Here is a 25,112-nt window from a genome sequence, read left to right on the forward strand (position 1 = left end):
GATTACCCTGCAGAGTTTAGTGTCATCTGCAAATATTGAAATTCTACTCTGAATGCCCCCTACAAGGTAATTAATAAATATGTTAAAAAGAAGAGGGCCCAATACTGACCCCTGTGGTACCCCACTGCTAACCGTGACTCAGTCCGAGTGTGCTCCATTAATAACCACCCTTTGTTTCCTATCCCTGAGCCAGCTCTCAACCCACTTACACATATTTTCCCCTATCCCCATTACTCTCATTTTATGTAACAACCTTTTGTGTGGCACCGTATCAAAAGCTTTGGAAAAGTCCATATATACTACGTCCACTGGGTTCCCTTGGTCCAGTCCGGAACTTACCTCTTCATAGAAGCTGATCAAATTAGTCTGACTTGAACGGTCCCTAGTAAACCCGTGCTGATACTGGGTCTTGAGGTTATTCCTCTTCAGATACTCCAGCATAGCATCCCTTAGAATGCCCTCCAGGATTTTACCCACAGTAGAGGTTAAGCTTACTGGCCTATAATTACCGAGTTCAGTTTTTGCCCCTTTTTTGAATATTGGCACCACATTTGCTATACGCCAGTCCTGTGGTACAGACCCTGTTATTATGGAGTCTTTAAAGATTAAAAATAATGGTCTATCAATGACTGTACTTAGTTCCTGCAGTACTCGGGGGTGTATCCCATCCGGGCCCGGAGATTTGTCAATTTTAGTTATTTTTAGACGCCGCTGTACTTCCTGCTGGGTTAAGCAGGTGACATTTAATGGGGAATTTTTATCACTAGTCATTTTGTCTGCCATGGGATTTTCTTTTGTAAATACTGATGAAAAAAAGTCATTTAGCATATTGGCTTTTTCCTCATCCTCATCCACCATTTCACCCAGACTATTTTTAAGGGGGCCAACACTGTCATTTTTTAGTTTCTTACTATTTATATAGTTAGAATATTTTGGGATTATTTTTACTCTCTCTGGCAATGAGTCTCTCTGTCTCAATCTTTGCTGCCTTGATTTGCTTTTTACAGAATTTATTTAATTTTCTGTATTTATTTAATGCCTCCTCACTACCTACTTCCTTTAATTCTCTAAATGCTTTCTTTTTGTCTCTTTTTGCGCCCCTTACAGCTCTATTTAGCCATATTGGTTTCCTCCTATTTCTAGTATGTTTATTCCCATACGGTATATACTGTGCACAGGTCCTATCCAGGATGCTAATAAATGTCTCCCATTTTCTTTGTGTATTTTTGTGTCTCAGGATATCGTCCCAGTTAATTGCACCAAGATCCTCTCTCATCCGTTGGAAATTTGCCCTCCTGAAGTTTAGTGTCCTTGTCACCCCTCTACTACCCATCTTATTAAAGGTTACATGAAAACTTATTATTTTGTGATCACTATTCCCCAAGTGACCCCCAACCCTTATATTTGATATGCGGTCTGGCCTGTTGGTTAATATTAGGTCTAGCAGTGCCCCCCTCCTTGTTGGGTCCTGAACCAGTTGTGAAAGGTAATTGTCTCTCATAGTTGTCAAAAACCGACTACCTTTGCTGGAACTGCAGGTTTCTGTTCCCCAATCTATTTCAGGGTAGTTGAAGTCCCCCATAATAATGACTTCTCCTTGAGTCGCAGCTTCATCTATTTGCTTTACGAGGATATTCTCCATTGCTTCCATAAGTTTTGGAGATTTATAACAAACCCCTATCAGTAATTTATTATTTTTTCCCCCTCCCCTTATCTCCACCCACAGGGACTCTACATTTTCATTAAATTCACATATATTATCACGCAGGATGGGTTTTAAGGAAGATTTTACATATAGACACACCCCACCCCCTCGCTTACCTGTACGGTCATTTCTGAACAGGCTATAGCCCTGCAAGTTAACAGCCCAGTCATGGCTCTCATCCAGCCACGTCTCAGATATCCCCACCATGTCATAATTATGCTCCAACAACATTAGTTCTAATTCGTCCATTTTGTTGGCGAGGCTTCTGGCATTAGTATACATGCACTTTATGTTACTCTCTGTACCTCTATTCTTTCTTAAATTACTAACTGTTCTAACCCCACCCCCCATGCCACCGCCACCCCCAACTTCCTTATTTGTGCCCAGGTCTCTATCTGCACTATCTTCCCCTCCTATAAAATGAATACCCTCCCCCCCAATCCCTAGTTTAAACACTCCTCCAACCTTCTAACCATTTTCTCCCCCAGCACAGCTGCCCCTTCCCCATTGAGGTGCAGCCCGTCCCTAGCATAGAGCCTGTAGCCAACTGAGAAGTCGGCCCAGTTCTGCAGGAACCCAAACCCCTCCTTCCTACACCAATTCTTGAGCCACTTATTAACCTCCCTAATCTCCCGTTGCCTCTCTGGCGTGGCACGTGGTACAGGCAGTGTACAGACCCTGGAGGTCCCTTCCAACTCTAACATGCTATGATTCTCTCTTACTTCTGGACACGTCTTCTATTCACTTTTCCTCATACTGTCACTTCACTGACATAGGGCTCAATGAATAGGAGACTCAGCCAGAAGGTAGATAGAGGACAGAAGGTAGAATAGTGGATCAGAAAACCAGAGGTGGTCAGCAAATACAAAAGGGGTTGAGTATAAGATTTTATTTTTTACTTAAAAAACAAAAAACAAAAAAAAAAACCCTTCCTGACGGATTCAATTTGCAGCCACATTTTTTGGATACAAATCAAATTTTTCCCTTTAACTTATCTCTTCAAATATAATTTCACAAGATTTGCTAAACTCTGGGGTGTACACTAGATTTCTCATGACTGGTACATCGGATCGCTACGATAAAAGTATAATTTTCATTGTGGGACAATTGGTGCTAACAATCTACTTAATGTGAAGAAAAATACGCTAACAATGGCTAAACTATTTTAGATAAAAAGATGAAGTAAAAAAAGTTTTTTGACCACCATATAGTAACTAACAAAAATAAATAAAATAATTTCCAAAATAAGTGCCATTATTGAAATTTTTGCTTTCCTTGTCAAACAGTTACTAAACTTATGTTGATTTTCTTTGTGTAGGCAATTAAATTATGCGGAGATTGGGGGGTGGGTTCCAGGTCCTGAGACTCCCACCGATTGCTCACAACACCTCTTAGAACTCCATTGTACGTATGCTCAGTCTGGAGTCTTGAGCGAGCAGTGGGTTTCAAGACCCAGACCCCCCCAATGACCTGCATAGAATTAAAGGGCTCACAGTTTATATAAAAAAATGTCAACAAAAGTTTAGTTACTTTTTAAATGTGTATACGTCATGCTTATAAATGGATAATAAATTACATAAAATTTCAAGGGCAAAAAAATTACAGATTTTTACCTGCAGGAAGTGCGCGCTAATTTTCACAGTAAAACATTAAAAAAAACTCTTATTTCTGGGTTCGTACATTTCCTTTCATGACCCAGTTTTTCACTTTTTTTTCATTTAGCCAAGTAAAAGATTCCTGCAGTCACTGGAAGTAGCTTGAAAATTAAAAGCAATAAAACTGGGCTGAAGAAAGTAGTAATCGGTAAGCTGTACCGCTGCCACACAACAGTCCACAAAGCATACGTTTAAGCAGATTTGGCTGCTTCCTCCGGCTCTCACAGTCTTGATTGCAGATTTTATGACTGCACTATATCCTGAGCTGCAATCTAGGGCATATGGGCAAAGGAAAATGCACTGCAGACTGGATGCCAATGTTCTAACAAAGCCTTGGCAGAGGGATTAATGAAGGAGTATGGGGAGGGGGAGTCTTCTTGGCAGAAACTGAATGACACAAATTTGTGACTCAACGATTAAACCGCATTTAGACATTGTTTAATTCAATTTTAGACAAGTCTGCACTATTACACAAGAATTGCAAGGGACTTGGTGCCCGCATCCAATGCAAAATGTTAATACGGCTTAACTTCCCATCCAGTCTTTTAGAGTGAGCATTTTCTCTTCATCAGCATTCTGCCAGCACTATAAGTGCATGAACTTGCTTTTCCTCACTTCTTAGTATGTAATGCTCCTGTCACTGTCTTAAGCTCCGACACATAATAGTAAGCTGTTACCCAAACAATCTAGCCAATAGCAACTTTTCCCAACTCATTAATGTTCTTAAGGATACCTTCAAGGTTCTAGCAATTTTCAAGATTGGCTTGAAAGTAAGGATATACGGTCATTTCATTTACTTAGCTGAGTGATTCTTGCCATATTCCGGCTTGGAACAGTTGTGGAATATGGCTCAGCACTGTATAGAATGGTGTGTCAACACGGCCTCTGCAAAGCACACCTGATGGCTACAAACACTTTCCGAAAAGGCTGGCGATTACACAAGTGAACTCCTGACAAGGTATAATACCCCGCTCATTGGAAGACTCTGTCTCACATGTGCTTTGTTACCCTTGTGTCCCTGTTGCACCTTTGTGGCTTCGCTGCCTTCGGTCTGAATCTACTGTGCACATTCCAATGTGAAGATGTCGCACTGTATATAGGTCACAGGTATATAGGGAATCATGAAGACATTTTCACTGCCCACCGGATGGAGGAAAACCTGCCATCTAGTGGAGGGGGCAGCGGCTTGGTGGCCGTCGTCCTCACATTTCTATCAATAAGATGTGATGTGCTGTAAATTTCCCATTTCCCAGAATAAATGTGGTCACCTCGTGCATCACATGCAGCCTTATCCTCTAAACGAGGACTTCCTGAAGACTCGTCATTACAGAAAACCCACAATCACTAATGAAAGTGCATGGCGGAATCTAACGACGCTGTGACGAGGATTCTTCTTCTCCGCGTCTAATAATCACAACAAAACAAGTCATTAAAATGACAGAAAGAAGAAATAAGATCCTGCCGCCGCCATCCGCTCATGGGGGATAGCGCATTGTTAATATTCCGCTCAGGATCCGAGCGGTGAATCTCGGCACTGGTGAAGGACACGAGCGGATCTAGATGTTAAAGGATCTACTGCTCAGTAATTGCTGAATGTCCGGTGAGAAATAGAGTTTTGGATCTGCAATGAACTAACGGTCGTATGAAGGTGATGGGGGGGATGCAGTGCTGGAAATGAGGGTCCTCGCATGCTTTATACAAATGGACTGTTACTGAGACCCGCAGGATTGCTCGGGACCCTCCGCCCCCCACCTCCTGTGCAGGATGCCCACCAACTACCACATTCAGAGAGTGATGAACGGTAAATGTGCCAAATGAACAATCCCTTTAAGCCCCATAAGTTTAGGCTACAGACACACTTAATGACAAACCCGACTTCTGGCAAAGGAGCAATCAATCAAGCAAAGGCATTGGATCTGGGTGGAGAATAGAGCTGGAGTGACGGAGGGAGGGAGAAATCATGGACATGTGAGAGTCGCCATAGACGATGACAGGTACGAGTTATATCCATATAATCCACAGCTCGTACATCGGACGACTGAAGGCGGCCTTATGGAGGAACACGTGAGGGTACTGCTGGGCTCATCTACATGTGAATATCGTTTCGGGGGTAAAATACTGCAGAGTCCCTTTAAATAATTATTAAAGAGAACTTTTTTTTTTTTCCCTCTTCCTTAAAGGGAATCTGTCAGTGGGATTAACAACCTATATAGGTCATAGGAAGCTGAATAAAATGATGAGCTGAAAAGGTCGGAGGCAGAATTTAGGGAAGATCCTACTCGGGAACAGAGATCCTTTCAGCTCATTTGCATACAAGATTAATGTGGATTCCTCAGGAACGATTCTTCGAATTACACATATCAGGGTATCATCTCATTCAGCTTCCTATGACCCATGTGCCCGTATAGACGTCTCAGGAGGGTTGGTTCTACTGACAGACTCCCTTTAACAAAATATACATATATATACCGTATCTCAATTTCGCAGTTGGTTTCATTAAAAAATGTTTTCACCATTTGGCTTTTACCCGGTTTTCTTGCACATTGGACTTTGATGTGGTCTGTGCTCATACATCAGCTCAGGAACGGACAGATAAGGGTGCTACAAACGCTCCGGTAGGACTCGGAGAAGCAGCTCGCTGCTGTATCCTCAGTTACCTCATTCTGCCATGGACAGTACAGCACAGAGGTTGTAGGAGGCACGCTACACATGGGGCCTGGCGAGAAAAACCTTCACGTGGTGCAATGAACATTCAGGGACGCTGGCTACCGGCTGAGGCTGCACTACTGAGACATTCGGGGCAACATACCCCATTCTGCCGCTTTGTCAGATCCATCTTCATCACTTTCTAAGAGTCCGAGTCATCATCCTCATCGATATGTACATCCTATCAAGCTTCAATGGGTGCCATGGATGTGGATTTGACCCCAGACAAGGATTCTGCTACGCCGCAGCAAATGATAGACATCAGAGGTGTCAACCCCAGCCAGTAACTCCGATTGGAAGATAATATACATTTCAGGGTCTTCTGAAAGATTTGTCACCAGATTACACTATTAAATAAAATATTCTAGACCTGATGGGGCTGGAGTACTTACTTTGAAAAAAAAAAATCCCTGCCTGAATAGCTGCATGGTCCTGTTATTAACATGAATATTTTCGAAGTCTAGTTAAAGAGTGAAGGAGTGTATGTAGGCTGCACCCACCCAGCCGGACAGCTGCAGATTGTACTGAGCTGTGTGAGGTTCTGAAAAAAAGCAGGGAGGAGGGACAATGAGGCTAGATGGGCGAATATTTATCAGGACGGAGAGGCACTGAGGAACGGTCAATCAGAATAGGTGGGAAGAGATAGTTACTCTTTCATAAGGGATTATAAAACTAATCTGACATTGACTTTCAACGTAAGTACACCAGCCTCAGCTGATCCATTTATCAGTGTACGTAGTTTGTATTATAAAATCTGGTGACATATTCGCTTTAAGGCAAAGCTAAGCGTACTAAGAGGAAGCCATTAGCTAAACACAAGCTGTAACTATCATTTGTTGATGAGCCAACAAGTCCGGAAAGGTAAAACTCGCCAGTTCTTGCCTCTTTCAAGTGTTATAGTTTTAAGGTTTAAAGGAGACATAAAAGTTCAGCGAGTTCAACGTATAACTGAACATGTTAGTCATGTATTCTTTTTATCATCCCCCAGGGTAATACAAACCTTTAGTCATATAGCACCAACATATGGCGCAGTGCGGTACACGTAGAATACTAGCTTTATATCAGGGGATCACTAAAACAATCTTGAGAAAAAACGGGATCTGATGGGAATCCTTTTATTTGTTTATGTAAACACATCTACAATTAACATCTAATACTGCTTACATTATGTATAGATGGGGTAGATATATAACTAGACTTCCTGGGGCTTGTAGTACTATAACAGTGAATGATACACTGGGTAATGAGAATGTGCTGCAGGTCTGCAGAAGGTGCGGGCGATGGGAATGAGCGGGAGCGCAGCCAATCCGTCACTGTCAATGTTAACTTAGTGCTGGGGGGAGAAGAAAAAAAAGAAACGCTAATGAGCGGCGAGGAGGCGACAGCGCAGGGCGATCTCTTACCTGAGCAAACTTGTGTATCTGTTCTACCACAGCGGCAAAGAGCGCGTTCACGCTGTCATCGATCAGCGTCTGCATGTAATGCACGGCCTCCTCGTCAGACAGATCCAATCTAAATTTATCCTGCACCTGGAGGAGGACGAAAGCGTGAAAGTAAAAGGACACGTGAAGAACAAGTGCAGAAAAACAGCAACAGGGACGTCAGCACCTCGCATGGACTGATGGGAAAGGAGAACAAGCGTCAGATAAAAGCAGAGCGGGGAGACGAGCAACAGAGCAGATTATAGAGGATAGTACAATACATAACGAAACATTACAGAACAGAAATACATAGGAAATATATCATTCAGGAGGCAGTATTATAGTAGTTATAGTCATATATAGGGGGCAGTATTATAGTAGTTATATTCCTGTACATAGGAGCAGTATTATAGTAGTTATATTCCTGTACATAGGGGCAGTATTATAGTAGTTATATTCCTGTACATAGGGGCAGTATTATAGTAGTTATATTCCTGTACATAGGGGCAGTATTATAGTAGTTATAGTCTCATATATAGGAGGCAGTATTATAGTAGTTATATTCTTGTACATAGGGGCAGTATTATAGTAGTTGTATTCCTGTATATAGGGGCAGTATTATAGTAGTTGTATTCCTGTATATAGGGGCAGTATTATAGTAGTTATAGTCTCATATATAGGAGGCAGTATTATAGTAGTTATATTCTTGTACATAGGGGCAGTATTATAGTAGTTATATTCCTGTACATAGGGGCAGTATTATAGTAGTTGTATTCCTGTACATAGGAGCAGTATTATAGTAGTTATATTCCTGTACATAGGAGCAGTATTATAGTAGTTATATTCCTGTACATAGGGGCAGTATTATAGTAGTTATATTCCTGTACATAGGGGCAGTATTATAGTAGTTATAGTCTCATATATAGGAGGCAGTATTATAGTAGTTATATTCTTGTACATAGGGGCAGTATTACAGTAGTTATATTCCTGTACATAGGAGCAGTATTATAGTAGTTATATTCCTGTACATAGGGGCAGTATTATAGTAGTTATAGTCTTGTACATAGGGGCAGTATTATAGTAGTTATAGTCTCATATATAGGAGGCAGTATTATAGTAGTTATATTCTTGCACATGGGGGCAGTATTATAGTAGTTATATTCTTGTACATAGGAGCAGTATTATAGTAGTTATATTCTTGTACATAGGGGCAGTATTATAGCAGTTATATTCTTGTACATAGGAGCAGTATTATAGTAGTTATATTCTTGTACATAGGGGGCAGTATTATAGTAGTTATATGCTTGTACATAGGGGCAGTATTATAGTAGTTATATGATTGTACATAGGGGCAGTATTATAGTAGTTATATGCTTGTACATAGGGGCAGTATTATAGTAGTTATATTCTTGTACATAGGAGCAGTATTATAGTAGTTATATTCTTGTACATAGGGGCAGTATTATAGTAGTTATATTCTTGTACATAGGGGCAGTATTATAGTAGTTATATTCTTGTACATAGGGGCAGTATTATAGTAGTTATAGTCTTGTACATAGGAGCAGTATTATAGCAGTTATATTCTTGTACATAGGAGCAGTATTATAGTAGTTATATTCTTGTACATAGGGGCAGTATTATAGCAGTTATATTCTTGTACATAGGAGCAGTATTATAGTAGTTATATTCTTGTACATAGGGGCAGTATTATAGTAGTTATATTCTTGTACATAGGGGCAGTATTATAGTAGTTATATTCTTATACACAGTTGCAGTATTATAGTAGTTATATTCTTGTACACAGATGCAGTATTACGTATAGTAGTTATATTCTTGTACATCGGAGCAGTATTATAGTAGTTATATTCCTGTACATAGGAACAGTATTATAGTAGTTATATTATTGTACATACAAGGCAGTAATAAAGGTGTTTTAATGTTATCTATAGTAAGTAGTATAATATAGCCAGGTCTTACTGCTGTAATCAGAAAGTCATCATGCAACTGCATAATAGCAGTGCAAAAGCAGTATAAAGTGAGCAGAATTAGCAGTCATCCAATTACTGCATACTTTCCAATTATGTCAAACATGTATAATACATTGCTCAAAAAAATAAAGGAACACTAAAATACCACATCCTGGATATCTCTGAATGAAATATTTCAGTTGCAATTTTTTATTCATTGCATAGTGGAACGTGTTCAGAACAATAAAACATAACAATGATCAATGTAAATCAAAATGAATATCCCATGGAGGTCTGAATTTGGAATGATACTCCAAATCAAAGTGGGAAAATCAAATTACAGGCTGATCTAACTTCAGTGGAAATGCCTCATGACAAGGAAATGATGCTCAGTAGTGTGTGTGGCCTCCACGTGCCTGTATGACCTCCCTACTGTACAATGCCTGGGCGTGCTCCTGATGAGGCGGCGGATGGTCTCCTGAGGGATCTCCTCCCAGACCTGGACTAAAGCATCCGCCAACTTCTGGACAGTCTGTGGTGCAACGTGACTTTGGTGGATGGAGCGAGACATGATGTCCCAGATGTGCTCAATCGCATTCAGGTCTGGGGAACGGGCAGGCCAGTCCATAACTTCAATGCCTCCATCTTGCAGGAACTGCTGACACACTCCAGCCACATGAGGTCTGGCATTGTCCTGCATTAGGAGGAACCCAGGGGCAACCGCACCAGCATATGGTCTCACAAGGGGTCTGAGGAGCTCATCTTGGTACCTAATGGCAGTCAGGCTACCACTGGCAAGCACATGGAGGGCTGTGCGGCCTTCCACATAAATGCCACCCCACACCATTACTGACCCACTGCCAAACCGGTCATGCTGAAGGATGTTGCAGGCAGGAGCACATGTGCTCAGTGTGAACCTGCTTTCATCTGTGAAGAGCACAGGGCACCAGTGGCAAATGCCAAGCGTCCTGCACGGTGTTGGGCTGTGAGCACAACCCCCATCTGTGGACATCGGACACTCAGACCATCCTCATGGAGTCGGTTTCTAACCGCTTGTGCAGACACATGCACATTTGTGGCCTGCTGGAGGTCATTTTACAGGGCTCTGGCAGTGCTCCGCCTGTTCCTCCTTGCACAAAGGCGGAGGTAGCGGTCCTGCTGCTGGGTTGATGCCCTCCTACGGCCCCCTCCACGTCTCCTGGTGTACTGGCCTGTCTCCTGGTAGCGCCTCCAGCTTCTGGACACTACGCTGACAGACACAGCAAACCTTCTTGCCATAGCTCGCATTGATGTGCCATCCTGGATGAGCTGCAGTACCTGAGCCACTTGTGTGGGTTGTAGAGTTCGTCTCACGCTACCACGAGTGTGAAAGCACAACCAACATTCAAAAGTGACCAAAACCTCAGCCAGAAAGCATTGGTACTGAGATGTGGTCTGTGGTCCCCACCAGCAGAACCACTCCTTTATTGAGTGTGTCTTGATAATTGCCAATAATTTCCATCTGTTGTCTATTCCATTTTCACAACAGCATGTGAAATTGATTGTCAATCATTGTTGCTTGCTAAGTGGACAGTTTGATTTCACAGAAGTTTGATTTATTTGGAGTTATATTCTGTTGTTTAAGTTTTCTCTTTATTTTCTTGAGCAGTGTATGTTCATGGATTAATCCTAAAGTCTTTAAAGATAACCTTTCAACACGGGACCATTCACCAGATATTCCTCTATATCTACTTTAAAAATGCTAGCCACTTGGGAGTGATCTGCGGTATCACAGGAACAGTTTCTACTTAAAGTCCGACTGGTTTATTTCAATCCTCATAAACCAAATCACAGGAAACTCACATACAGCCTTTCTCCGGCACAAAGTAAAGCACAAAGCAACAAGTCCATACAATAATGCTGGTTAGCCAGCCTGCTTAGAGTCCAGCTTCTGTGCCCTTTAGAACAGGCACTCTGTTCAGGAGATCTGCAGACCTCCATAGGCAAACAGGTCTCAATATAAAGTGAACCACACCCAGGAATGGAGACATGGTGAGCAGCTCTCTCCCAACTCATCAGCTGCTCACAATCAATCTGTCATGGCCGATTAACCCCTTTTAATCCTATTTGTGTTAAAACATTACTCCAGGTTTATCTTCCATCCACTAGGTGTCCTGTAGCCACCTTACACTACCCAAATTTCACTTCCAATGAACATGAATGATATACTTCATGGTGGCATTGCAGGTACAGATCAGAAAAGATCTAATGTTAAAAGCCATTACAAATCTAGCCTGTTCTCCAACCGAAAAAAGACTTGGTTAATTAACAAGAGAAATGTTCCTCTGCAACACCATTAATGTTCCACTATCCCAATTAGGAGAGAAGCTCCTGTACATGTAGAGCCGTCTGCAGCTTCAGGCATCTTCTGACCCGATTGAACCTTATGTGGATTAGAGATATACGAGAGAGGAAAGTGGAAAAATAAAATCACCATTCTTAGCATTGATTAAAAGGCTAGAATTGAGCTGCTCCCAGACATTTCTCTACCTGCAGGGTGTGCACCGCCATACAACTACAGCACAACACTGACCACAGTAATGGGGATTACACATCACAGGGTACTGACAGCAAGGAAGATAATATGCAGTATATAGCCCTGAGGTCACCACAAAGCAATATGAACAGAAAAGATCCAACCACAGCTTCGTGACTTCTTGCAATATTTAAAGGGGATATTTCCAGTTGGCAAATAAAAAAGGGGGACCAAACATTTAGGACCTTCAGTTATTGGCCACAGAGCCGCAGAGAGTGACTACACATTGCATTTTTTTCAGGTGGCATTTCTTTCACCACGTGACTGTATGAGAAATCTTCTAATCATATGCTTTGTAACAATAAAAACTCAATAAAAAAAGGCAAAGAACAACATCCAGGTAAGAAGTAAAGGTAAAGAAAAAAAAAAAAAAAGAAAAAAAAAGTCTGAAGAGAGGTCAAAATAAAACAAGTAAAACAAACAAAAAAAAAAGTGCGAGGTAGCATCAACATGTCATGGATTGTGTTTCCAATGCTGAGCAGCTGCATAAAAGATCAGAACAGCATAAAGCATCAGCTTTGACTATAAGCAATAACTAAATATTGATGTGATTTTCAGATGTGGGCAAATCTGCTGACAGGGGAGGCAGAAGTAGCCGTTAACTCGAGAAGGAGTTTATGAGAAGATAGACAACTCGTGCCAAAGCAAGAAACAGAAGTAAGCAAAGAGAAAAGCAGATCAAATCAGAAGGAACAAAAAACATTTTTTTTTCATACATAACAATAGGACAACGTAGATACCATGTTGTGCTTTCTAGTGTTTATCCTGACTCGCAGCTACTAGCGCAGCACTGCTCTGTAATGTCCGAGTTGAGGGAAAACTAATGATTTGAGATCAATGTCTACATACAGGAAAATTCTAAAGAAAAAAAAAAAGATATATGGTATTGACATAACTATAACAACCTGTATATTAAAGGAGCTGTCCAGGTTTGGGGTGCAAATCTGCAGTCACTAGGACTGCATGACTTATGAACTGCAGACTTGTGGATCCTCACAGTTTGCACTGTCAGGATTTGCTAGTGTCATTTGCATACTTCGGGTCACATTCCAACAAGACGTGCCAGGCCTCGCTTAATTCACCTATTTTGAGTGATGCTGCACATGTCTTGTTGGCATGTGAAAGCATGAATGCAAATTACCTATTTGCAGACATGTGCCCGCTGGCTCCCAGACCCAGAGAATCCTAACAGCATGCACACTGAACCCTGTGAGGACTTACAAGTCTACTGTCACATACCTGAAGCCTGGACAAGCCGTGGTTTATGAAAAAAAAAATGGTTTTAAAATTTGTACATTTTTCTTGATCCAGGGCTAATGATCTGACTCCTGGGACCCCCCCACCCAACTGATCCTGAGTATTCTGCAGTCACATATGCAATCAGTGAAAAAGAGGCACACATTCCCCATCCTCCACCCCATTCAGATGTGGAGCGATTGGTCACACTCCTAGCGATGAGTCGATTTTAGATGGGGAAAACATACAATCTTGGGGCATCCCCTTTGAAAAAAAATAAATAAAAAATACTGCCCAGGCATTGCTTTTTCAGAGCCTCCTGGAGTACTATGTTAGTAGAGTAGCTGCTCACTGTAAAGCCTGCGTATGATACATCCATGTTAAACGCAAAATGCAAACATGAATTATGATGTAGAGAGAAATAATTAACTATTCACGTCCTCCAAAGTGATTAATGTAAATAATGTTTAGTTTTCCTGTTTGGGGCAATAGCAGGAGCCACAGCGTCCCATAACACCAGGTGCAATGTTTTGCCCCCATGGAATGGATGTTCTGGATTTGCCCCCAGAGTGGAGGATGTGTGTGCAGTACTCGACTCCACGCTCCCAGCACATCTGACTAACGGTTACATTTCTATGTCACGGATAGAAAGCGGCTCCATTAATCAGTCCTGGCACGCCGCGGCCATGTTCACCTGCCTCAGAATATATGTAAATCTGTGTCTGCACCTTCAAAGGCAATATTACTGAGAAGAGCGGAGGGGACGAGAAGTGACAGGGTGATTTGCTGCAGGGACAGGTTCTCTGAACATCCCGCAGAGCATGAATTATTGACACTCGCATTGCTAGGAATTAAAAGAGCGTTAAAATAGGAGGGCGAGCCGGCTAATCCGAGAGTCACCGCACTCCAGTACCTGCACCGTGCCCCGAATCTACACACTGCTACAGTTAGGTAACAAATAGTCACTATTTATCAATGTATCTAACTATAGACGACTTCCCTGTCCTGCGTAATGTACTGCCCAACAATCAGCACAGCACTAAATATCTTCACAGCACTGCCCAACAATCAGCACAGCACTAAATATATACACAGCACTGCCCAACAATCAGCACAGCACTAAATATCTACACAGCACTGCCCAACAATCAGCACAGCACTAAATATATACACAGCACTGCCCAACAATCAGCACAGCACTAAATATCTACACAGCACTACCCAACAATCAGCTCAGCACTAACCATATACACAGCACTGCCCAACAATCAGCACAGCACTAAATATATACACAGCACTGCCCAACAATCAGCACAGCACTAAATATATACACAGCACTGCCCAACAATCAGCTCAGCACTAACCATATACACAGCACTACCCAACAATCAGCACAGCACTAAATATCTACACAGCACTGCCCAACAATCAGCACAGCACTAAATATATACACAGCACTGCCCAACAATCAGCACAGCACTAAATATCTACACAGCACTACCCAACAATCGGCACAGCACTAAATATCTTCACAGCACTGCCCAACAATCAGCACAGCACTAAATATATACACAGCACTGCCCAACAATCAGCACAGCACTAAATATCTACACAGCACTGCCCAACAATCAGCACAGCACTAAATATCTACACAGCACTACCCAACAATCAGCACAGCACTAAATATCTACACAGCACTGCCCAACAATCAGCACAGCACTAAATATATACACATCACTGCCCAACAATCAGCACAGCACTAAATATCTACACAGCACTGCCCAACAATTAGCACAGCACTAAATATATACACATCACTGCCCAACAATCAGCACAGCACTAAATATATACACAGCACTGCCCAACAATCAGCACAGCACTAAATATATATACAGCACTGCCCAACAATCAGCACAGCACTAAATATCTACACAGCACTACCCAACAATCGGCACAGCACTAAATATCTACACAGCACTGCCCAACAATCAGCACAGCACTAAATATATACACAGCACTGCCCAACAATCAGCACAGCACTAAATATCTACACAGCACTACCCAACAATCGGCACAGCACTAAATATCTACACAGCACTGCCCAACAATCAGCACAGCACTAAATATATACACAGCACTGCCCAACAATCAGCACAACACTAAATATATACACAGCACTGCCCAACAATCAGCACAGCACTAAATATATACACAGCACTGCCCAACAATCAGCACAGCACTAAATATCTACACAGCACTGCCCAACAATCAGCACAACACTAAATATATACAAAGCACTGCCCAACAATAAGCACAGCACTAAATATATATACAGCACTGCCCAACAATCAGCACAACACTAAATATATACAAAGCACTGCCCAACAATCAGCACAGCACTAAATATATACACAGCACTGCCCAACAATCAACACAGCACTAAATATCTACACAGCACTGCCCAACAATCAGCACAACACTAAATATACACAGCACTGCCCAACAATCAGCACAACACTGAATATATACACAGCACTGACCAACAATCAGCACAGCACTAAATATATACAAAGCACTGCCCAACAATCAGCACAGCACTAAATATATACACAGCACTGCCCAACAATCAGCACAACACTAAATATATACAAAGCACTGCCCAACAATCAGCACAGCACTAAATATATATACAGCACTGCCCAACAATCAGCACAGCACTAAATATATACACAGCACTGCCCAACAATCAGCACAGCACTAAATATATACACAGCACTGCCCAACAATCAGCACAGCACTAAATATCTACACAGCACTGCCCAACAATCAGCACAGCACTAAATATCTACACAGCACTACCCAACAATCAGCACAGCACTAAATATCTACACAGCACTGCCCAACAATCAGCACAGCACTAAATATATACACATCACTGCCCAACAATCAGCACAGCACTAAATATCTACACAGCACTGCCCAACAATTAGCACAGCACTAAATATATACACATCACTGCCCAACAATCAGCACAGCACTAAATATATACACAGCACTGCCCAACAATCAGCACAGCACTAAATATATATACAGCACTGCCCAACAATCAGCACAGCACTAAATATCTACACAGCACTACCCAACAATCGGCACAGCACTAAATATCTACACAGCACTGCCCAACAATCAGCACAGCACTAAATATATACACAGCACTGCCCAACAATCAGCACAGCACTAAATATCTACACAGCACTACCCAACAATCGGCACAGCACTAAATATCTACACAGCACTGCCCAACAATCAGCACAGCACTAAATATATACACAGCACTGCCCAACAATCAGCACAACACTAAATATATACACAGCACTGCCCAACAATCAGCACAGCACTAAATATATACACAGCACTGCCCAACAATCAGCACAGCACTAAATATCTACACAGCACTGCCCAACAATCAGCACAACACTAAATATATACAAAGCACTGCCCAACAATAAGCACAGCACTAAATATATATACAGCACTGCCCAACAATCAGCACAACACTAAATATATACAAAGCACTGCCCAACAATCAGCACAGCACTAAATATATACACAGCACTGCCCAACAATCAACACAGCACTAAATATCTACACAGCACTGCCCAACAATCAGCACAACACTGAATATATACACAGCACTGACCAACAATCAGCACAGCACTAAATATATACAAAGCACTGCCCAACAATCAGCACAGCACTAAATATATACACAGCACTGCCCAACAATCAGCACAACACTAAATATATACAAAGCACTGCCCAACAATCAGCACAGCACTAAATATATATACAGCACTGCCCAACAATCAGCATAGCACTAAATATCTGCACAGCACTGCCCAACAATCAGCATAGCACTAAATATATACACAGCACTGCCCAACAATCAGCATAGCACTAAATATCTGCACAGCACTGCTCAACAATCAGCACAGCACTAAATATCTGCACAGCACTGCTCAACAATCAGCACAGCACTAAATGTATACACAGCACTGCCCAACAATCAGCACAGCACTAAATATCTACACAGCACTGCTCAACAATCAGCACAGCACTAAATATCTACACAGCACTACCCAACAATCAGCACAAGCACTAAATATCTACACAGCACTGCCCAACAATCAGCACAGCACTAAATATATACACATTACTGCCCAACAATCAGCACAGTACTAACCATACACACAGCACTGCCCAACAATCAGCACAGCACTAAATATCTACACAGCACTGCCCAACAATCAGCACAGCACTAAATATCTACACAGCACTGCCCAACAATCAGCACAGCACTAAATATCTACACAGCACTGCCAAACAATCAGCACAGCACTAAATATATACAGCACTGCGCAACAATCAGAACAACACTAAATATATACACAGCACTGCCCATCAGCACAGCAATAAATATATACACAGCACTGCCCAACAATCAGCACAGCACTAAATATATGCACAGCACTGCCCAACAATCAGCACAGCACTAAATATTTGCACAGGACTGCCCAACAATCAGCACAGCACTAAATATATACACAGCACTGCCCAACAATCGGCACAGCACTAAATATATACACAGCACTGCCCAATAATCAGCACAGCACTAAATATATACACAGCACTGCCCAACAATCAGCACAGCACTAAATATCTACACAGCACTGCCCAACAATCAGCACAGCACTCAATATATACACATTACTGCCCAACAATCAGCACAGCACTAAATATCTACACAGCACTGCCCAACAATCAGCACAGCACTAAATATATACACAGCACTGCCCAACAATCAGCACAGCACTAAATATATACACAGCACTGCCCAACAATCAGCACAGCACTAAATATCTACACAGCACTGCCCAACAATCAGCACAACACTAAATATATACAAAGCACTGCCCAACAATCAGCACAGCACTAAATATATACACAGCACTGCCCAACAATCAGCACAGCACTAAATATATACACAGCTCTGCCCAACAATCAGCACAGCACTAAGTATATACACAGCACTGCCCAACAATCAACACAGCACTAAATATCTACACAGCACTGCCCAACAATCAGCACAACACTAAATATACACAGCACTGCCCAACAATCAGCACAGCTCTAAATATATACACAGCACTGCCCAACAATCAGCACAGCACTAAATAAATTACACAGCACTGCCCAACAATCAGCACAGCACTAAATATCTGCACAGCACTGCCCAACAATCAGCACAGCACTAAATATATTACACAGCACTGCCCAACAATCAGCACAGCACTAAATGTATACACAGCACTGACCAACAATCAGCACAGCACTAAATATCTGCACAGCACTGCCCAACAATCAGCACAGCACTAAATATATACACAGCACTGCCCAAAAATCAGCACAGCACTAAATATCTGCACAGCACTGCCCAACAATCAGCATAGCACTAAATATCTGCACAGCACTGCTCAACAATCAGCACAGCACTAAATGTATACACAGCACTGCCCAACAATCAGCACAGCACTAAATATCTACACAGCACTGCTCAACAATCAGCACAGCACTAAATGTCTACACAGCACTACCCAACAATCAGCACAGCACTAAATATCTACACAGCACTGCCCAACAATCAGCACAGCACTAAATATATACACATCACTGCCCAACAATCAGCACAGCACTAAATATCAACACAGCACTGCCCAACAATCAGCACAGCACTAAATATATACACAGCACTGCCCAACAATCAGCACAGCACTAAATATATACACAGCACTGCCCAACAATCAGCACAGCACTAAATATCTACACAGCACTGCCCAACAATCAGCACAGCACTAAATATCTACACAGCACTACCCAACAATCAGCACAGCACTAAATATCTACACAGCACTGCCCAACAATCAGCACAGCACTAAATATATACACATCACTGCCCAAGAATCAGCACAGCACTAAATATCTACACAGCACTGCCCAACAATCAGCACAACACTAAATATATACACAGCACTGCCCATCAGCACAGCAATAAATATATACACAGCACTGCCCAACAATCAGCACAGCACTAAATATATGCACAGCACTGCCCAACAATCAGCACAGCACTAAATATATACACAGCATTGCCCAACAATCAGCACAGCACTAAATATATACACAACACTGCCCAACAATCAGCACAGCACTAAATATATGCACAGCACTGCCCAACAATCAGCACAGCACTAAATATATACACAGCATTGCCCAACAATCAGCACAGCACTAAATATATACACAGCACTGCCCAACAATCAGCACAGCACTAAATATCTGCACAGCACTGCCCAACAATCAGCACAGCACTAAATATATTACACAGCACTGCCCAACAATCAGCACAGCACTAAATGTATACACAGCACTGACCAACAATCAGCACAGCACTAAATAAATTACACAGCACTGCCCAACTATCAGCACAGCACTAAATATCTGCACAGCACTGCCCAACAATCAGCACAGCACTAAATATATACACAGCACTGCCCAAAAATCAGCACAGCACTAAATATCTGCACAGCACTGCCCCACAATCAGCACAGCACTAAATATCTGCACAGCACTGCCCAACAATCAGCATAGCACTAAATATATACACAGCACTGCCCAACAATCAGCATAGCACTAAATATCTGCACAGCACTGCTCAACAATCAGCACAGCACTAAATGTATACACAGCACTGCCCAACAATCAGCACAGCACTAAATATCTACACAGCACTGCTCAACAATCAGCACAGCACTAAATGTCTACACAGCACTACCCAACAATCAGCACAGCACTAAATATCTACACAGCACTGCCCAACAATCAGCACAGCACTAAATATCAACACAGCACTGCCCAACAATCAGCACAGCACTAAATATATACACAGCACTGCCCAACAATCAGCACAGCACTAAATATATACACAGCACTGCCCAACAATCAGCACAGCACTAAATATCTACACAGCACTGCCCAACAATCAGCACAGCACTAAATATCTACACAGCACTACCCAACAATCAGCACAGCACTAAATATCTACACAGCACTGCCCAACAATCAGCACAGCACTAAATATATACACATCACTGCCCAAGAATCAGCACAGCACTAAATATCTACACAGCACTGCCCAACAATCAGCACAACACTAAATATATACACAGCACTGCCCATCAGCACAGCAATAAATATATACACAGCACTGCCCAACAATCAGCACAGCACTAAATATCTGCACAGCACTGCCCAACAATCAGCACAGCACTAAATATATACACAGCACTGCACAACAATCAGCACATCACTAAATATACACAGCACTGCCCAACAATCAGCACAGTACTAACCATACACACAGCACTGCCCAACAATCAGCACAGCACTAAATATCTACACAGCACTGCCCAACAATCAGCACAGCACTAAATATCTACACAGCACTGCCCAACAATCAGCACAGCACTAAATATCTACACAGCACTGCCCAACAATCAGCACAGCACTAAATATATACACAGCACTGCCCAACAATCAGCACAGCACTAAATATATACACAGCACTGCCCAACAATCAGCACAGCACTGCCCAACAATCAGCACAACACTAAATATATACAAAGCACTGCCCAACAATCAGCACAGCACTAAATATATACACAGCACTGCCCAACAATCAGCACAGCACTAAATATATGCACAGCACTGCCCAACAATCAGCACAGCACTAAATATATACACAGCACTGCCCAACAATCAACACAGCACTGCCCAACAATCAACACAGCACTAAATATCTACACAGCACTGCCCAACAATCAGCACAACACTAAATATACACAGCACTGCCCAACAATCAGCACAGCACTAAATATATACACAGCACTGCCCAACAATCAGCACAGCACTAAATAAATTACACAGCACTGCCCAACAATCAGCACAGCACTAAATATATACACAGCACTGCCCAACAATCAGCACAGCACTAAATATATTCACAGCACTGCCCAACAATCAGCACAGCACTAAATATCTACACAGCACTGCCCAACAATCAACACAGCACTAAATATCTACACAGCACTGCCCAAGAATCAGCACAACACTAAATATACACAGCACTGCCCAACAATCAGCACAGCACTAAATATATACACAGCACTGCCCATCAATCAGCACAGCACTAAATAAATTACACAGCACTGCCCAACACTCAGCACAGCACTAAATATATGCACAGCACTGCCCAACAATCAGCACAGCACTAAATATATGCACAGCACTGCCCAACAATCAGCACAGCACTAAATATATGCACAGCCCTGCCCAACAATCAGCACAGCACTAACCATACACAGCACTGCCCAACAATCAGCACAGCACTAAATATATGGACAGCACTGCCCAACAATCAGCACAGCACTAAATATCTACACAGCACTGCCCAACAATCAGCACAGCACTAAATATATACACAGCACTGCCCAACAATCAGCACAGCACTAAATATCTACACAGCACTGCCCAACAATCAGCACAGCACTAAATATATGCACAGCACTGCCCAACAATCAGCACAGCACTAAATATATGCACAGCACTGCCCAACAATCAGCACAGCACTAAATATATGGACAGCACTGCCCAACAATCAGCACAGCACTAAATATCTACACAGCACTGCCCAACAATCAGCACAGCACTAAATATATACACAGCACTGCCCAACAATCAGCACAGCACTAAATATCTACACAGCACTGCCCAACAATCAGCACAGCACTAAATATATGCACAGCACTGCCCAACAATCAGCACAGCACTAAATATATGCACAGCACTGCCCAACAATCAGCACAGCACTAAATATATACACAGCACTGCCCAACAATCAACACAGCACTGCCCAACAATCAACACAGCACTAAATATCTACACAGCACTGCCCAACAATCAGCACAACACTAAATATACACAGCACTGCCCAACAATCAGCACAGCACTAAATATATACACAGCACTGCCTAACAATCAGCACAGCACTAAATAAATTACACAGCACTGCCCAACAATCAGCACAGCACTAAATATATACACAGCACTGCCCAACAATCAGCACAGCACTAAATATATTCACAGCACTGCCCAACAATCAGCACAGCACTAAATATCTACACAGCACTGCCCAACAATCAACACAGCACTAAATATCTACACAGCACTGCCCAAGAATCAGCACAACACTAAATATACACAGCACTGCCCAACAATCAGCACAGCACTAAATATATACACAGCACTGCCCATCAATCAGCACAGCACTAAATAAATTACACAGCACTGCCCAACACTCAGCACAGCACTAAATATATGCACAGCACTGCCCAACAATCAGCACAGCACTAAATATATGCACAGCACTGCCCAACAATCAGCACAGCACTAAATATATGCACAGCCCTGCCCAACAATCAGCACAGCACTAACCATACACAGCACTGCCCAACAATCAGCACAGCACTAAATATATGGACAGCACTGCCCAACAATCAGCACAGCACTAAATATCTACACAGCACTGGCCAACAATCAGCACAGCACTAAATATAAACACAGCACTGCCCAACAATCGGCACAGCACTAAAAATATACACAGCACTGCCCAACAATCAGCACAGCACTAAATATCGGAAGCACTGTTTGCCCCTTCCCATGCTTTATCACTTTCAGCCACATTGTGTTAACCCTTTAAACTTTTTCCCGCTCCCAGTATTATCCTATATCAAAACACCCTTCCCTATTGGGAGAAAAACTTTTCCCATCCATACCTTGACCAGACTGTCAGTAGATAATATAGCTGTTGCTGGAGATGGAGGAAGAGGTCTCCAGTCTCCTCCTTAGTTCTTCTGTAGCCTTCCCCACCTCTACGGGGTGCAGGACGTGGGGTCATGTAACCATGATGTTACCACAGGTCCTTTTTAACCTTGAAAAGTAGACTGATAATGCAAAACAGTTGTCTGTGCAAAGACTGACCATCCCCACCAGTAGTCTACCCAACTGGGCAGGTTACTAGTCTGGGACTGGAGCAATGTGCTGCAGACAAGAACGACCTACATGCTGACAAATTTCCATTTTGCTTGTTCGACGAGTGATTGGCTGCATGTTTGCAAGGTGCAAAGATTTTATGAACACTCATTCACTGATTTTTGGCCTTTATTAAAGTCCTTATTTGTCTCCTAAAGAAAGAAGTCTGTGGAAACAAATGTCTGACTATCAGAATTGATGGAGTAGCAGACCCATATCTTACCGCAAGTAATTTATGGACAAATAAGTCTCTGTAGGGAAGAAACTGGATATTATGGAGCCGGGCTGATAATAACATTGCTTTACTGACCTTTTAGTCTAATGTTCTCTTTCAATGGTCGGTAGGTAGAAGGCTTGTCTACGACTCTAAATGACAAGGGCGCAGTCAACTCTCGCTGCTTCTAGAAAAGCTTTGAGTAATTGACGAAGAAAGGTTAGACCGCTTTAGATGACAATTAAAAGGAAAACATATGTGTCCGAGAGGGACTGGAGGGAGACTCTAATGCCTCGTTACAGAGTCAATTTCCCATAAAAGCAGGAGGGAGACAGGAGCGGCTGGGAACACTGCTAAATAATGACTGAGGATACTGATCTGCCCCCACACAAAATGAGGCGCTGAATCTGAAGGTCAACAGGCAAGAAACGAGTCCAAACCTGTGTAGAGACGGACAACACAGATCTATGGGGTCTCCTGGGCGCTGTATGGGGGGCGATTACACAGTAAACCTGATCATAGGATGCTTTCTAGGTGAATGGGAATATCTGGGTGCTACCTGCCACATCAATTCTATGGCACAATGGGAGTTCTTAGTATGAACAACCCATTTGCTTAAGCCAAAGTCGCCAGGAGAGGTGACTTTAATAAAGGGCATTTGCATCAAACAATCATGGTGGCTGTAACATGGTCTTGTTTGCTAAAGATCCCTCATGACCAGTCACAGGTTCCCAGAGGGCTAAAATGTCGCCATTCTCCCGCTTCTTGTAAGGTTCTTCGAAAATGTTGAGGGCTGGTACATGACTACTCTGTGCTTTTGACCACCCAGAATGGTTACGAGACCCCAACAGAAACTTTCAGAAGCCATGTGAAGATGCCGACATATGTAAGCCCGCTTTACCTGAAAAGGACTGATTGTTATAAGACAGAGAACTTTGGGGGAACATTTATAGTGGGTGATAATGGCACAATTAACTCCTTCCTGCATTAGGACGTGCATTAACGTCCTGAAATCACGTTGACGGCAGGCTGTCCGAGACATTCAATGATGGTTTCCAGCTTATATTTGGGATAGAATTTACGCAGGAGCCATCTGCAGCTTTTAGAAAACTGTAAAGCTTTGCTTTCAACACATGGAAATATATCTGACGCCTGCAAATAAAAACTGCTTAAATGGACTGAACTCAGAGGGAACAAGAGGGGAAAGCAGCAGAGATTACAGGGGATGATTTATCCGCCTGTCTTGTTTTGCAGCTGTTTAGGGAATATTCTTTCTTACCTTTACAAAATGATCTAAACAATAATGATTCCAATTAAAAACTTTTGGCAAACGACATTAGATCCATAGAGGTTTAAATAAGAAACCGCACAGGCCCATTTTCCCTGTAGTCCTTCTGCTCATCTGACCCTGGCTGATTGGCAACTTT

The 25,112-nt window shown here is 42.4% G+C and overlaps 1 protein-coding gene across 2 annotated transcripts in view; it reads right to left on the bottom strand.

Moving 5' to 3' along the window:
• PIK3C3 (phosphatidylinositol 3-kinase catalytic subunit type 3) overlaps positions 1–25,112 on the bottom strand; it is a 186,704-nt gene that overhangs the window by 14,465 nt on the left and 147,127 nt on the right. For both annotated transcript variants that reach the window (XM_077283882.1, XM_077283873.1), the window contains exon 24: positions 7,470–7,595. In XM_077283882.1, the coding sequence (XP_077139997.1) occupies positions 7,470–7,595 (126 nt within the window). The remainder of the gene's footprint in view (positions 1–7,469; positions 7,596–25,112) is intronic.

Source organism: Ranitomeya variabilis, chromosome 1, assembly GCF_051348905.1.
Source record: "Ranitomeya variabilis isolate aRanVar5 chromosome 1, aRanVar5.hap1, whole genome shotgun sequence".
Taxonomy (NCBI): Eukaryota; Metazoa; Chordata; class Amphibia; order Anura; family Dendrobatidae; genus Ranitomeya; species Ranitomeya variabilis.